The sequence below is a fragment of the Pteropus vampyrus genome, unplaced genomic scaffold, assembly GCF_000151845.1.
Source record: "Pteropus vampyrus isolate Shadow unplaced genomic scaffold, Pvam_2.0 Scaffold135, whole genome shotgun sequence".
Taxonomy (NCBI): Eukaryota; Metazoa; Chordata; class Mammalia; order Chiroptera; family Pteropodidae; genus Pteropus; species Pteropus vampyrus.
Genome location: NW_011888916.1, coordinates 151,155 through 166,082, shown reverse-complemented (window position 1 = coordinate 166,082; position 14,928 = coordinate 151,155). Strand labels below are relative to the sequence as shown.

General features: G+C 42.1%; 1 protein-coding gene across 7 annotated transcripts in view; it reads right to left on the bottom strand.

The window, feature by feature from the left end:
* Nucleotides 1–14,928, bottom strand: part of CFAP57 (cilia and flagella associated protein 57) — a 41,262-nt gene that overhangs the window by 13,205 nt on the left and 13,129 nt on the right. For all 7 annotated transcript variants that reach the window (XM_023535044.1, XM_023535048.1, XM_023535047.1 and 4 more), the window contains exons 7-15: nucleotides 12,704–12,843; nucleotides 11,767–11,932; nucleotides 10,955–11,068; nucleotides 9,275–9,487; nucleotides 8,912–9,085; nucleotides 6,189–6,350; nucleotides 2,229–2,384; nucleotides 963–1,056; nucleotides 135–325 (exon numbers count right to left, since the gene is read on the bottom strand). In XM_023535044.1, the coding sequence (XP_023390812.1) occupies nucleotides 135–325; nucleotides 963–1,056; nucleotides 2,229–2,384; nucleotides 6,189–6,350; nucleotides 8,912–9,085; nucleotides 9,275–9,487; nucleotides 10,955–11,068; nucleotides 11,767–11,932; nucleotides 12,704–12,843 (1,410 nt within the window). The remainder of the gene's footprint in view (nucleotides 1–134; nucleotides 326–962; nucleotides 1,057–2,228; nucleotides 2,385–6,188; nucleotides 6,351–8,911; nucleotides 9,086–9,274; nucleotides 9,488–10,954; nucleotides 11,069–11,766; nucleotides 11,933–12,703; nucleotides 12,844–14,928) is intronic.

The window sequence follows — 14,928 nt, the reverse complement described above, 5'->3', positions numbered from 1 at the left end:
GCTGAAAGCAAGCTGGGGAAGGAAAAGGAGGTCAAGGTCAAGCAAGGCTTCCCACAGCTCTTTGGGCTCTTCACAGGCCAGGTCTGCAGGATGGCACCATGGAAGGGAGGCACAGCTTGCCTTCCTGTGAGTACCTCTTCCAGAAGGGTGGTTTTCTCCTGCAGTTTGGCCTCGTAAAACTCCGTTAGCTCCTCCAGGGCCTGGCTCTTGGTCTCATCGTTATCCCGAAGTTGTTTTTCATATTCCTCCTGCATCCTCTGGGACTTGAGCTGCAATTCCTGGTACTTCTCATATTCTAGAAGCAACTTTTGGTTGTTGCAATATTCTAGAGAGAAGAAAGAAAGGTATTTAAGGTGGAACAGTAACACTAATCTCAGAGACACCTAAGAAGCCTGGAGTGCTTTTCCACCCCCTTCCAGCACCAGCTAGAACATCTGCTCGCAAAGCCAAGATTCAAATGCCTGCCCATCTTCCTCATCTACCTCCAACTCTATCATCTCATTAGGCAGCCAAACTCCCTCTCCTTTGCTGTCTAGGCAAAAAGGTTTCCAGGAAAGTGTAGACAGGATGTTTGGGGGTTCAGGGCCAAGAAGAATGTGCTGAGTGTACAAAACAGGTAGTAGTACCTTCATTTTACAGAAGAGTAAACTGAGGCCCAGTGAGGCTGGGTGACTCCTTCAAGCTCCCAGCAAGTATATGGTGAGTCTGGGACCCGAGGCAGTCTTTCGGGCTCCAAACCTGCACTTTTCTGTATCTACTACTGGCTTGTGTTTCATCCATGTTTAATGAATGAGTAAATACATAGGAGTAAAAATCATGGTGAGTTCCAGGGGATTCATGTGGTCCGTTAATAGACAAATCCATATCACCTGGGACTTCTGCTGGACTCTTAGAGTCCCTAATCAACCCTTCTGCCCCTAACCAACCACCTCCGCCCATGTGGCCCCTACTTGTGAACTCACCTAGGTCCTGCAGTTCTCGGCTTTGTTTGTCTAGGAGGTCATCTATGCGTTCATGATGAAATATATCCTGCTTTTCTTTTTCTGTTTTTAAAACCTGAAACACAGGGTCAAATGTTCTCATTTCTATACATCTGCTGAAAGCATTACTGAAGCAAGAACGCATTTTACAAACGACATCTGTCTTTACTCACAAACATTTCTCAAGCTCATATTTTGTACCAAGCATTGTTCTACGAGCAACAACTAAGCTATCACTTTTCTTATTTACATTATATTCTGTTCTGAAAGTTCTATACTTTCGCTATTTATATCCTACTACGTGGGTCTTGTCAATGATGAGTTGTTTCGGACATGTAGCAAATGCATTTTTGGGTGGAAAAAGTAAAGATTCAGTGGAATTCTCTGTTGTCGGCAGATCGCTGTCAACTCAATCCTTGGATCTGTTAATGTGTCAGTTTCTAAAGAGTGTTTTCTTTGATGGAACCGGAAAGCTCCTTGCAATCAGGGGAAGTGCCATCCCTAGGACACGACTTTATGCTTAGCTTACAGGGGGCACCAAATCAAAGTCTGGTGATTAAATGAATGAAATAATAAAATTAACAGTCAAGGTTTTTTTTTTTTTTTTAAGCCAAACTCTGACCCATGGAGATGACATGAAAGAACAAATACCCTTTAAACAATAAATAGGGGGTTTTGGATGAAGGGCCAGGCAGATCTGTGCAGAACAAAAAAAATTATTCTGGGAGAGTCCTGGGCCAAATCTAACTACAGGAAGACCATTTAGACTAATTTTAATTAACCTACTGACAATTCAGAGATCAATATTCTGCTAGCTCTTTTCTTTCTATAGTTAGTTTATCTTGTGACCTTTTCATTTTGTTTTTAAATAAATTTCTCTTGGTCATAAAGGTAATATGTTCTCATTGTAGAGAATCTCAAAATTACAGAAAAGTATTAAGAACAAAATTTAAATGATCCGGAACCCCAATTTCCAGAGATAATCACTCTGTTAGCTAGTTTCTTAAAAACTGTTCTGTGCATATTTATATTACCTAATTAATAATATTCATATATTTCATATTCTGCTTTTTTCTACTTAGTACTTTGTTGTAATTACTTCTGATATTATCGACTGTGCTTTAAAAGCACCCATTATCATATATCTTATTGCATGTATGAGCACATGCCGGTTCCATCTTGAATAAACTGGAGTAAATAGGAAATTTCTTTTGATTTGTGGTTGTTCATTTAGTCTCTCAAACAGACCTGGTTTTTCGTTTTCAAGGACTCCATTTCCTGGATGAACTTGTCTGTTAGCTCCTTAATCTTCTCAGAATAGTTCATATCCTTTAGTCGCAGCTGATACTCATTCTCCATTTTTAATTCTTCCACTCGAGTCTTCAGCTCCAACATGACCTGAGCCTTTGGGGGAAGGATGCAGAATGAAGAGCATTCACAGTGTGGTTCAATTGGACTATTTATATCTGTGGCTTTGAGCTCTCTGAGACCTGCAGCTCTGTTTAGCCTACGACTCATGAGTCTCAACTAAAACTTGTTATCTTTCCCCCACAAGAGACATGCAAACTAAAAACTAAAAGACAGACGAGCTTCTTTTTCTACCCTCACAACATATGTTCAGCAAGCCCTACTGTGTGCCGGGCATTATTAGGCTAATAACTCTCTCATTTCCTTCAAACATGCATAAATGTCAGCTGCTCAGTGAGGTCTACCTGGACCACACTATTTAATCCTGCTCGCCTCCCCTTCCCATTCCCAGCACTCATGATCCTCCCCCCTGCCCCACTTCTGTTCTTTCCTTAGATCTTGGCACTTTCTAATATATACTTTATTACTTTGTTTATTGTCTTCTGTCTTCTTTCCCAACTAGAAAGTAAGTTCCAAGAAGGCTGAGACCTTTGTTGGGTTTGTACATTGATATATCCCAAGTACCTAGAAAAGTGCCCAATGCATAGCAGGCATCTGAAAAATATTTGTTGAATCATGATGCCTGCCCCATGGAACTTATAGTAAGCGAACTTATAGTCCGAGGCAGCCAAATAAACAGCATTACGAATTGTGATATGTGCCTATAGCTGGGCGGTTCTCAGGACTGTCCATGTGTCCCTCTGACCTCATTGTTATTACTTTAAGTCCTAACTTTTCCCACTTTGCTGGTTCCTAGGTCTAAGTCTTCTTCCTCTAATCCATTATATTTGCCATTGCCAGTTTTCTAAAACTAATGTAATACTCATACCTCATTTTTTTAGAGTAGGTGAGAACTCAGGTGTTTTCTTCTTGCTCACCTATGAATACACTCTGTGCATCCCCATTCATCTTTTCTGGTCTGTCTCCCCTACTGCTTATGGACGACTAGAGAACAAGGAAGGTGTTATGTTCGTTTCTGCATTCCTGGCCAGCAGACTAGCGTGAACCTGGCACACAGGAAATACTGAAACAAGAGATGAATACAAGTTGCATGTGCAAAGTCAGGAAGGTAAGAGCGAGGATGCCAGGTCAGGGCACGGCGTATGATTTGGTACAGATGGGAGGCAGAGTGTGAGGGAGGAGGCTGAGACTGGGTCAGACCCTCAAAGTCTCTGTAGGCCCTGCTAAGAAATTTGGATTTTACCCTTGAGGGCCTCCGAAGGTCCTCATCTAACCCAATTCAGTTGACTTTGGCCTCTGAAAGACCTCTCTGATGGCAGAGTGGAGCATGGGCTAGATTAGAGAAGGCTAAAGGCAAGGGTACTGCTTTTCAGGAAGAGGATGGTATGGGCTTCACCAGAGGCGGGGTAGAGGGAGCAAAGCGGAATGGAAAGATTCAAGAGAGAGACTTAAGGGAACATGGTGCCTGATTGTCTGTGTGGTGAAGGTGAGAGAACCGGAGATGAGGACTGTTTCTCCCACCAGATAGGTCCCTGTAGGTGCACTTGGCCTTTCTTGCTTCACTGCCTTATCCCAGAAGCCTGGCACAGGACCAGCAACACTGTCAGCACTAAATAAATATTTATCAGATGAATAAATGACCCAGGGGGTCTGCCTTGGGCTAGTGGAATACATTTACTGGTGGGGATGATCCAGTGTTTGCCATGCTCATTCTCCTTCCTCAATCCCTCCTTCACACTGCTGCACAGCAGTCTCTTCAAAACGTAAATCTCTCAAGTCATTCCCGAACCTAAGTCTGTCAGCGGGTCCTCAGGAACAATTTCCAAAGCCTAAAACGTGGTATCAAGAGGCCCCGCACAATCTCTCTCCAGCTTGTTCTCCAACCCCTCTCTTTTCTAGCCCCATCTAGCCAGGAGCATCTTCCCCAGAGCACCCCTCTCTCATCCCTCTGCACGCACTTAGTCCTCGGTGTGCAAGAGCCTTTCCCATTTGTTCTGGAAGGCTCCGTCCAAGGCTCACTTCCTCTGGCACTACCTGGCCTGCATCAGGGTCCTTCCTCCTGTGTTCCAACAACACTGTTCCTTCATCACACTTAATTCCAGTTTTGATTTCACCTATGTTTCCTCCCAGGCTATAAGCTAAAGACAAGACCCTCTTATAGCTTTCATCTCTGTGATCCCAGACCTTAGTACAGTGTCCGATACATAGCGGACCCCTCTGTAAATACTAGTTAGATGAGTAAATGACCGAATGACTGGGTAAATCATGGCCTGAGAGATACTTACATAGAATGTCATAGAATATAAAGGAAAAAGAGAGCTGGGAATTCTGGGGAATGTGTCTTTTAAAGGACAGGTGGAGGAAGAGCCAGAAAGGAAGAGTCAGAGAGGCTCACAGAGAATAATAGGAATGAGGTCTCGTGGATGCCAAGAGAGACAGGAGTTTTAGGAAGTCAGCAGTACATATACTTGTCATTTCCAGCCTGGCAGCAGTTCTGGCAGGCCTAGCTGGGGGCTGGGCCAGGAGTCAGCCCAGACACCACAGGCCTTTTGGTGAAGCCTGGTGTCTCCTATTTGGTCTTTTCTTCTATCCCTTGGGAGGAAGAGAGAAGAAAACAGAGAGAAGGAAGAGAAGGAGACATATTTGGCTCTTGCAGTGGGTCAGACCCCAACTCTCAAAGGCTCTCACCCGTTCTTTCCTTCTACTTTGCCTTTCCTGCCGAAAGTTCCAGGGAGCTCTTGGAGGGATCTTGGGAAATGTCAGGGGCCTATCATCCTGTGTGGGGTCCATTTTGGCATTGCTGTTCTGATGATTTTACTTGTCTCTATATCTTACTTGACTGTGAGTTTCCTTGCTCACAGGGCTCATGCCTGTCTTTTTACACATGCATCCCCAGCACCCAGAAAACAGTAGGTGTTCACTAAATGTGCTTTGGCTCCTGGATGAATAGCAATGAGTGCATAGCTTTGTCATCCTCTGTAAGCCTCTTTAGTTTACCATCCATTTGTCTTCTCCCTTAGGGAGTGGAACACACAGCTCCCTCAAAGCTCCCTCAAAACACATCTTTATGGGATGTTTATTACATGAATAGGAGGAAAGGCCCTTTGGGATAGTGATTAAGAGAGCGGGCTCTGGATTAAAACCGGATCAGAACTCTGGTCCAGCTACTTATTAGCTCAGTGACTTTGGACTTACCACTCAACCTCTCTGAAACCAGTTCTTAAAACGTGGGAAGAAAAACAGTTTCTTCTTCATAGAGATGTTGTGAGATATAAATGAGAAAATACTTATAATTAGCATAGTGCCTGGTTCATGGCAAACCTAAAAAATGTTGGTTATTGGTTATTATTAATTGTATTATTGTTTTATTATTGGGGAGTAGTTTTGGGGAATGTTTTCTAAATACCTCTTTTTGTGTGTGTGAGTAAAGAAGGCTCCACATACTAGCAGTTATTAAGTTTCACAGATACAACCGGAATGTTCATTTTGTCAGTTCAATTTTGTAAGTATTGATTGTCTTCCACGTGCTATAAACTGCTGGTCATACGAGAAAATTGTATGTCATGGTTTCCACCCTCGAAGAGTAGGAAGAGGAAAGCTAGTTGATGGGCTAAAAGTAAAGCACAGCATAAGGCAATCATGTGGCTGAATGACAGGCAGGGTGCGGTGGAAACAGATCAAGTAGCAATGAAGAGGGCAGCATGGCAGTGTGGGCAGAGAATATGCAGAGAAAGCTGGGCGCTCGGTGCAGCCAGCTGTAGAGGGCCTCGAATGTTGGCCCAGGAGTCTGGATGTTGTCTGGTAATTTCCATGTCCCTCTTCATTAGATCCAATTCTTACCTTCTCTTCCATGTCTGTTTTAGTAACAAGCACTTCTTCGGCAAAGCCTACTTCCCTCTCTCGCTTAATTCCCCGACCATCTTTATCAAAAACCTTCCAGGTGAACAGGCAGCCATCCTTGGCGGCTGTCAGCAGGAATTGGTCATCGAAGGTGAGCAATATCTGAGGAGAAAAAGACCATGGAGAGGAGGCTTTCTGAGGCTGGGATGACCAGGATTGAGCTGGCTATTGTGCAAGGCCTCCCTCCATGTAAGCTTGGGAACAGCCTCACGGGAGGAAGGCTTGATTGTGGGTGAGAATAAGACAGGAGCCCTCGTGGGCCTTTGGTAATGAAAAGAAGAAGCTAGACTATGTCTATATTCACTGTGGATTTAGAATCTTAAGAGTCAGTTATTATTTAGACTATACGAAGAACTCTCAAAACTCAACAGTAAAAATCTCAAATGATTCCACTAGAAAGTGGGCAAAAGATATGAAGACACTTCACAGAAAAGAATATACAGATATGGCAAATAAGGCCATTAAAAGATGTTCAACATTATTAGCTGTTAGGGAACCGCAAATTAAGACCATGATGAGATGTCACAACAACCTGTTAGAACAGCCAAAATAAAAATAGTGACAGTACCAAATGTTGACAATGATTTGGAGAAACTAGCTCTCTCATGCATTGCTGGTAGGAATGGAAAATAGCTTAGCAGTTTCTTAAAAAATGAAACGTACACTCACCATATGATCCAGCAATCATACTACTGGGCATTTATCCCAGAGAAGTGAAAATTTAAGTTCACACAAAAGCCTGTACAGTATTGTTCATAGCAGCTTTACTTGTAATAGCCAAAAACTGGGAGAAAGTCAGAATATCCTACAGTAGGTGGATAGTTAAATAAACTATGGTACATCCTTACCATGGAATGTGACTTGGCAGTAAAAAGGAATAAACTATTGATACACGAAATAATTTGGATAGATCTCAAGGGCATTATGCTAAGTGAAAAAAGTTACTCTCAAAAGGTCACATACTGCATGATTCCATTTATATAAAATCCTCAAGATGACAAGATTTTAGTAATAGAAAACAAATGAGTGGTTGCTGAGGACTAGGGATGGGGTGGTAAGCGGGGTGGGTGTGAGTATTAAAGGGCAGCATGAGCAAGCTCTTTGTGGTGATGGCACAGTTTTGTATCTCGATTGCAGTGGTGGTTACACTAATCCATGCATGTGATAAAGTGACATAGAACTACACACACGTATTGAACCAATGTCAATTTTCTGATTTGATATCGTATTATAGATACATTAGATGTAATTATTGGGGAATACTGGGGGGAGGGTACATAGGACCTCTACGCTATCTTTAAAATTTCCTGTGAACCCATGATTATTTCAAAATAAAAGGAAAAAAAAAAAAGAATTAACTATGAAAAATGTCTTCTCACAATCAGCAGTATTTGTTAAAAACTTTAAAAATGGCAATGCTCTTTCTCTCAGGAATTCTATCTCTGTCTAGGAATTCAGCCTTAGAAGGTAATTGGAGATGCCCATGGAAATCTGTAGACTAGCACATTTGTCCGAGTTCATAAGGTAATTTAAATGCCCACTTGTATGAGAAGAGTTAAATAAGTTATAGCCTATCATATGATAGGATATTTGTTTAGATACTAAAATCATGCTTTTGAGGAGTATTTAATTGGCAAGATGCTTACAATAGCATTAAGTAAAAAAAAAAAGCAGGCTACGAAAGAGTATACATGTAATATGATATCAATTTATCTAAAACATATATATATAGAAAACATATACATATATATATGTAGAAGAAAATGCACCAAAATATTAATGATATTATTATGAGGACTTTATTTCTAAAATAAACATGCATTGCTTTTATCATTAGAAAGATAAACATCTTATCCACAAACTTAGATTTGAAGGGAAGGGGGTGGTGGGAAATATGTTATAGTAATTTACTTTGGACCTAAGACTCTGGCTCAGTACAAGAATGTTTTAGTTTATAAATGAAAACTCCTTTCTTAATAAAGATAGTGTCTACAGGTAAGGCATTATCGAGTCAGGGTCATAATTAAAAACCTCAGGTGTTGGTGTTTTTCAATCTGGAATAAGAGAAGGGAGGAGGGGTGGGGAGATACACATTTTCCAAGTGCCTGTTCTTCAGAATTCCATGTGCATGGAAACTATTTTTTTAGAAAGGAGCATGAAGGGACAATTTACAAATGAGTGTTCATGTTATTACCCCCAGGGAGGACCTTTTGTACCCGGGGGTGGGGGGGAGGGGCTCATCTCCTGAGCCGTGACTCTTTTTAGTCGAGGGCACTTTTGTGGAGCGGGAGGAGAGCTGTGAGCAGCCAACACTCAGCAGCTTGGAGATGGATGCATTAGCCTGGGAGAGGAGATCTGGGTAGAGAGCCTACAGCATCTCTCAAATGGCCCGTTATTATGTTCCCAATATTATGGTGAACAACCTTGTACATAAATCTTTAGGCGCATCTCTATTTCCTAGGGTAAATTCCTGGGAATAATTTAAACAAAGACTATTAACATCCAGTAAATGTTTATTGAATGGATGACTGGATAAATCAATAAGGAGAGAGAAAAGGCCTTGGGAGGTTGATAGGATGAAGAAGGTATGTGGAAGGCAGGATCAAATGGATCTGTTGAGGGCTAGTTCTGGGACTGGGCCCTAAGAGAGGGTCCCCTCTCACCTTGGTGACAGGACCAGCATGAGCCTGGTACTCATTGAATTCTTTCTGCAAAGACAGAGGGTACTTCATCGCACGGATGGTTCCCACTGAGGTGCCCACAAACATCATGCGCCCGGAGTGCGAGATGACAATGGCTGTGTAAACGACATCGAATGCTGACATCTCTCGAAGGACCTGGAACACAGACAGCTCTGTTCAGTTTGCAGGCCTGAGCCCTGTCCTCAGTGTCCCTGAGTCATTATCCCGTGAAGGAGGGACCCTGTTGTCACAGGCCTTCTTCTCACCACACTCTCTGCAGTAAACATGAGGCTGTCTCCGGCAGATCGTTGTAGCTGCCCAGGGGTTGGGCAAGGGGAGACTCACGGAAGAATCTGCAATCTCCTTGAGGGTCTGGTCAGATCCAACAGCAAAGATAATCTTGGAATCAGGGGAGATGGAAACACAGTTGTAGCTGCAGGACTTGAGCACACATTCTGTCTCTCTTTTTCCCGTGGATAGATTCCATTCATACACAGCACCGTCTGTGCCACAGGAAATCAGTTTGCTGTCATCAACATTCCACACAATGGAATGAATCTACAGGGGAGGAAGACATTCCCAGTGAAGAGTGTGCACACGCAAACACACACACACGCACACACACATGCACACACACGGAAAAGGCAACGTGTGCCTCTAGACTGAGGCAGAACGTCCTTTCCTGGTACAAACCCTTTAGGAAGAACAAGCCATAGCTTTTTGGGAATGTTAGCATTCTGTTTCCCAAGATGCTTATAAAATATTGAAGATGAAATACTCCTATTTCCTTTTCAATTTATGAATGGAAAGATTGAACCAATTGTAACGATTCCTATAATTCTACAACCAATTAATTATGGCAGGGATTGGGGGAGAAACTTATATATTCATGGAATTTGCAAAAATAGGACAGAGAGAAGGGACTTCCAGAATGGAAAAATAGGGACCTCAGCTGACCTTCTCCTCAACCAAATAAGTTGACTGTTAAAATATTATACAAGCAATTATTTAAAGTCTCTGGAAATTGTCCTAAGGGCACACAGCAAATGTAGAAACATTCCTACAGGAAAATCTACTCAATCTCAGTAAGAACAGAATCTGGCATGTGAGCCGCGATCTGCAGGTGCAACATGTTCTTCTGCATAAAATGCCTTTCTTTTTCAATTGCTTTTTCTCTCCAAATTCATCTGCTGACTTCTTACTCCTTTTAATCATTGGTCCCTCCCTTTTCTTTATGCCCCATATCTACTCTATCTTCAGGAACTATTGGTTTTACTAATTAAGTATCTTTTGAATCCATCCACTTCTCTCTAACTGTACCGCCTCCACCCTGGTCCAAAATACTATCTTCTTTCATGTAGATATCCACAGTAGTTTCCTTACCATTTTTACCCTTGCCCCTTTCAACACATTCTTCACTCTGCAGCCAAAGTAATCTTTTAAAATGCAAGTCTGGTTATAGTATTCCCTGCCCTGGAAGTCTTCAATGATTTTGAGGAACAATAGGATAAAGTACGAAATCCTTAAAAAGCTTACAAGGTTCTATGTACTTGGGCCCCTGCTAACCTATCCAATTTCAGCTCACTCCAAGTTTTGTTCTGATACCTATGTTCTAGCTCCACAGACATTTCAGTTCCTTTGAAATCTCCTATGAGATTTCCCAAGAAATCTCCCATCTCAAGGTCTTTGGATCCCTATCTGCAATGATTATCTCTACCAGCTCTGTCTGGCTACTTCCTACCCACTTCTTTAGGACAAAGCCTTTGTGAATAACCCAATCTCCTTCATTATGCCAATTCCTTCATTATTTCCTTTCATAACACCTCATGTTTTTCTTTTATTGAATTTATTGCAATTAGTAATTAAATTTGTCTGTGCCTTTGTTTTATCGACTCTTTTCCTAAGTAGACAGTGACCTCCTCAAGGAGAGGAATCACTTCTCTTCTGTTCACTTGTGTCCCACTGGACTAGCAAAATGCTTGGCTCTGCGCCCCTTGTTTCTCTGGACACTGTTCATTCACTTACCTTCCCTGTGTGTCCTTTCAGGTTTGAGATGTTCTCCAGGCTTGTGGTGGTAAAAATCTGAATCACATTTCCATTGACTGCAGCGAACAGGTGACCTCCATTGCTAAAAGCACACTACAAAAAAATACATCCAGAGAGCAAGAATGAAAGAAATGAGCAGTCTCATTAAAGGTTACAGTCAAGAGCTCTTTTTCTCAAAAGAGGTGGGAATCTGGGGAAGGTACAAATAGAACGAGAATCGGCTGATATTTTCAGACCCTTTCACTATTCCTACAGCTCGTACTGGCTAAGATGCTTACACTGCCATATGTGCTTACGCATGAAGCTGCTTGAATCATAGAAGAGAACATTCATTTCATTTGTAGAAGTTTCGGAACAGGGAAGCAGTTCCTGGAATCATTGTCTTGTTTCTGCGAATCATCTCGGGGAAAGATGGTGGGCTGCTTAGTACCTCTCACTATTGCTTGTTTTCCCTGGCTCTACCCAGTCTCCAACCTGGCTTTCCCAGCTGTGCCTCTGATTCTGTGGTAACTTTTTTTTTTCCCAGTGCTTTTGTATTACTCCACAACCATAGAGAGGATCTGTCACAGGGCTTTGGGCTCACTTAAATATTTTAGGGAGAATAAGAAAAGGGTGATAGAGCCATATACTCAATAAGTTTGGTGGAAGAACTGAATTTTTTTTTTTTTTTTAAAAAGGCACTAAAGTTCTCTAAGATATACTTTGGTCTCACCTCCCCAGACCATATTAGTTCTTGATATTTCAACCCTGGTTTCCCAAGAAACTGGATGTTTATCTCCAGCAGTTCTTACCTCTCTGCATCCTCTGACAGAGTATTCTTTGAAAGAACGTATATCATCAATGAGTAGATTCATAAGGCGTAGTTTGTCAGCAAACCCTGCCACAATGAAGTGGCCAGATGGATGAAGGCTGATTGTATATGCCTCTTCTTGGTATTCCTTATATAGTTCCAAAGTGCTGTGAATATCAGTTCTTGAATTATAAATCTAGCTCGCTAAATCCCTCAAGCTCTCCATTGTATCTAGTATGTATTTTTATCATAGCATTTGAGATACTTTATTGCTTGCAATGAATGCGTCCTCCCTTTTCTATATTTTGAGTATTTGAGGATACTATCCAACAATGAGAATAGCAAGTAGGGGGACTGAACAAGGAATTGTCTGTTGGTGTTAAATGCACAGCTCCATTTAGATTTCTTAAATCAAAAGGATTGCACTTTTTTTTTTTTTTCCCAGCAGCTCCAGCGGAACAAAGAAATTACAGTGTAGGGCCATCTAGGTTGGAGATTCTCAGGGTAGCTATGACAGAAGGATAAAATCACTAGGAAATTGAGGGGGCTTGGGGCGGTGGTGAGGAGAAAGAGGAGAAATACATGCTCTGGTGAGCTCCATGAGGCCAAAAACAGATCAAGTAGGAGTAAGGGAATAGGAAAGCTGGAAGGACATAGGATGTCCTGGAAGAAAGTGAGATACTAGAGTGTTATCTCTATGTCCCTAGAGCTGGTATAGTGTCTGGCAAGTAGTTAAGCATTTAATAAAGCACAAAGTAATTTTCTAGCCCATCCAGGAATGAAAAGAGAAGGTAGGTTGACTGACTTGATTAAAAATTTTTTTTTCCAACTGAAAGCTTCTAAGTAATGCAAATTTAAAATTCTCTAAAGTAATGCACATGAAAAATTTAACAACCGAAATCCTGCATATTATAGTATCAAAGCCTTTCATTCCTTACTTTGATTCATAATTCCAGATGCGAATGGATCGATCCAGAGAACAGGTGGCAATGAGGGGTTTGCGGATGCAAGTAGATAGACCAGTGATGGATGCTGAGTGTAATGGGTACATCAGATACTCAAAGTGGGCTGGCTCCCCCTAGAGAAATACAGAATGAGATTCGGCAGAGTAAGCAAAAGGCTAGCTATGCACTTCAGCTCTCATTACTACCCATGAACATTAACTAGCCTGGGTGTGCAAAATCAGGTGGTGAACAAACTATTTTAATATCATTCATTTTTTCTTATTCCATTATTATTTAAAAACAATATTTTAATGGCAATAAAATATTTGGTTCCACAAATATACCAGAACTTAATTTAGCCATTTCTCTACTGTGGGGACACTTAAGTGGTCTTTAATTTTTGTTATTTAGGAATAACTAGAATAAATATCTTTGCAGGTAAGTTTTTGTACCTCTCTCATTACTTCCTTAGATACTGTAGTGTGAGTGCAGGTATTAAGCTTTCTGATTGTAGTGTAAGTGCCTGACATTCAGCTTTTGATTGTCAAAGCATCCATTTTAAGACATCCACCTTGAATAAACATATTGCCAGCTGTACGGTACGGCTACTAGCAAAATGACCAGATAAGGAAATAGGCTGCCCCCTGTGGAGGTCCCTCTTTCTGAGAACCTTGAATAACCTAGATAACTGATGGCTTGAGTGACCCCTTCTCCCTTTCTGTGCCCTAATTCCTGCTCTTATGCTTCAAATCAGCCAACAAAGAGTGAACCCATGAAAATCTAGATACTCCACCCCTGGACTCTAATAAAGGCCAAGCCCCAGGTCTATGCTCTCTTTCTACCTGTGACCTCTCTGTGTGGCCCCTGGACACACGTGCCAGGTCCCCTTCAGGACCTGTGAATAATAAATCTTGTTCCTCAAAGGTCCCTGATGGCTTTTGCTGAAGTGCATCCTGCAATCATAATAAGAGCCATGAAGGCCAGTCCAGCCACAACATAGGCCCCTGTGGGGGAAATGTACAGTCCTGGGCCAGCACCTGGGCTTTCCTAGCTTATAGCATCACTATCAATTGGCTGGGACTGACATAACAGATACATTTGTAGAAGCAGAACATAGGCAAAAACAGTATGAATAATTTTAAGGGTATTGATAAGTACTTCCAAATTTCTCCCCAGGGTGACTATATTACTCTATTGCCAGCAGCAATGAGAGTTGGGTGAATGATTTTAAATTAAAATGTATCCTGATATATTGGTTGTATAGGTTTCAGATGTCTGTCATGAGGCGTTACACCTGGGACACCTGAATGAGGCGTGATGATTGGGAAATTTAATGAGGTACACATATTTTGGGTCTGTTCACAAGCCAAGACAAAGTCTGCGATGGGATTCCCTCAAATTCTGGCTCTCTTCCCCTTATAAACTTATCTGCATCACTCTATCCTCTACTATCTTATAAAAAGAGGTGCTGTGCTGCGGTGGGGGGGCAGGCACAGATTATTCCCATTCTTCTCTATCTGTTACCCCTTCTTTCTCCAATATCTTCAACCTCCTTGCCTCTACTAGCACATTCCTATTAGCTGCTTTTATTTTTTTCTTTCCTGAAGGATGAGCAAGAAAGAACCAATATGGGGAAGAAGGAAGGGAAGACTGTTCCAGGCAGAGGGAACAGTATGTGTAAGAGCCTTTGGCAGGAGGGAATCTGCAGATCCATGGTGGTTGGAAAGGCCAGTCCTATTAGATGGAACGATGGGATGAGGCAGCCAGGACCAGACCATTCCTAGCCCTGTGCACTCAAGTCTAGTTCTTCTCAAAGCACTGGGAAGCCACGAAGGGATCACAGCAGTGATGGTGGTACTGGTAGAGGATGTGTATCTTGCAGTAACCAGACCTGGGTTTTGAAAAGACCACTCTAGCATCAAAATGGAGTATAGCTCAGGTGCGGGAGGGCACAGTGTATATACAGAAATAGGCATGAGGCTTTTACAGCGGAGGAGAATGGAAATGCTTTCTTCTACAGAAGACCCAACCCCTCTGGTCTAGTTCCCTCCTCCCTTTGCGGCCTTCCTTCTGGGAGGCCCTGCCTGAGGGGAGACAGGATCTGTGTGATGCGCTCACCCCTCCAGACAGAGAAAGCAAACAAAGTGGAGATCTGGCCATCAAATTTGTCCTTTCTGAGTCCATGCGAATCAGTTCCACCCAGGTGAAATGATAAAAAA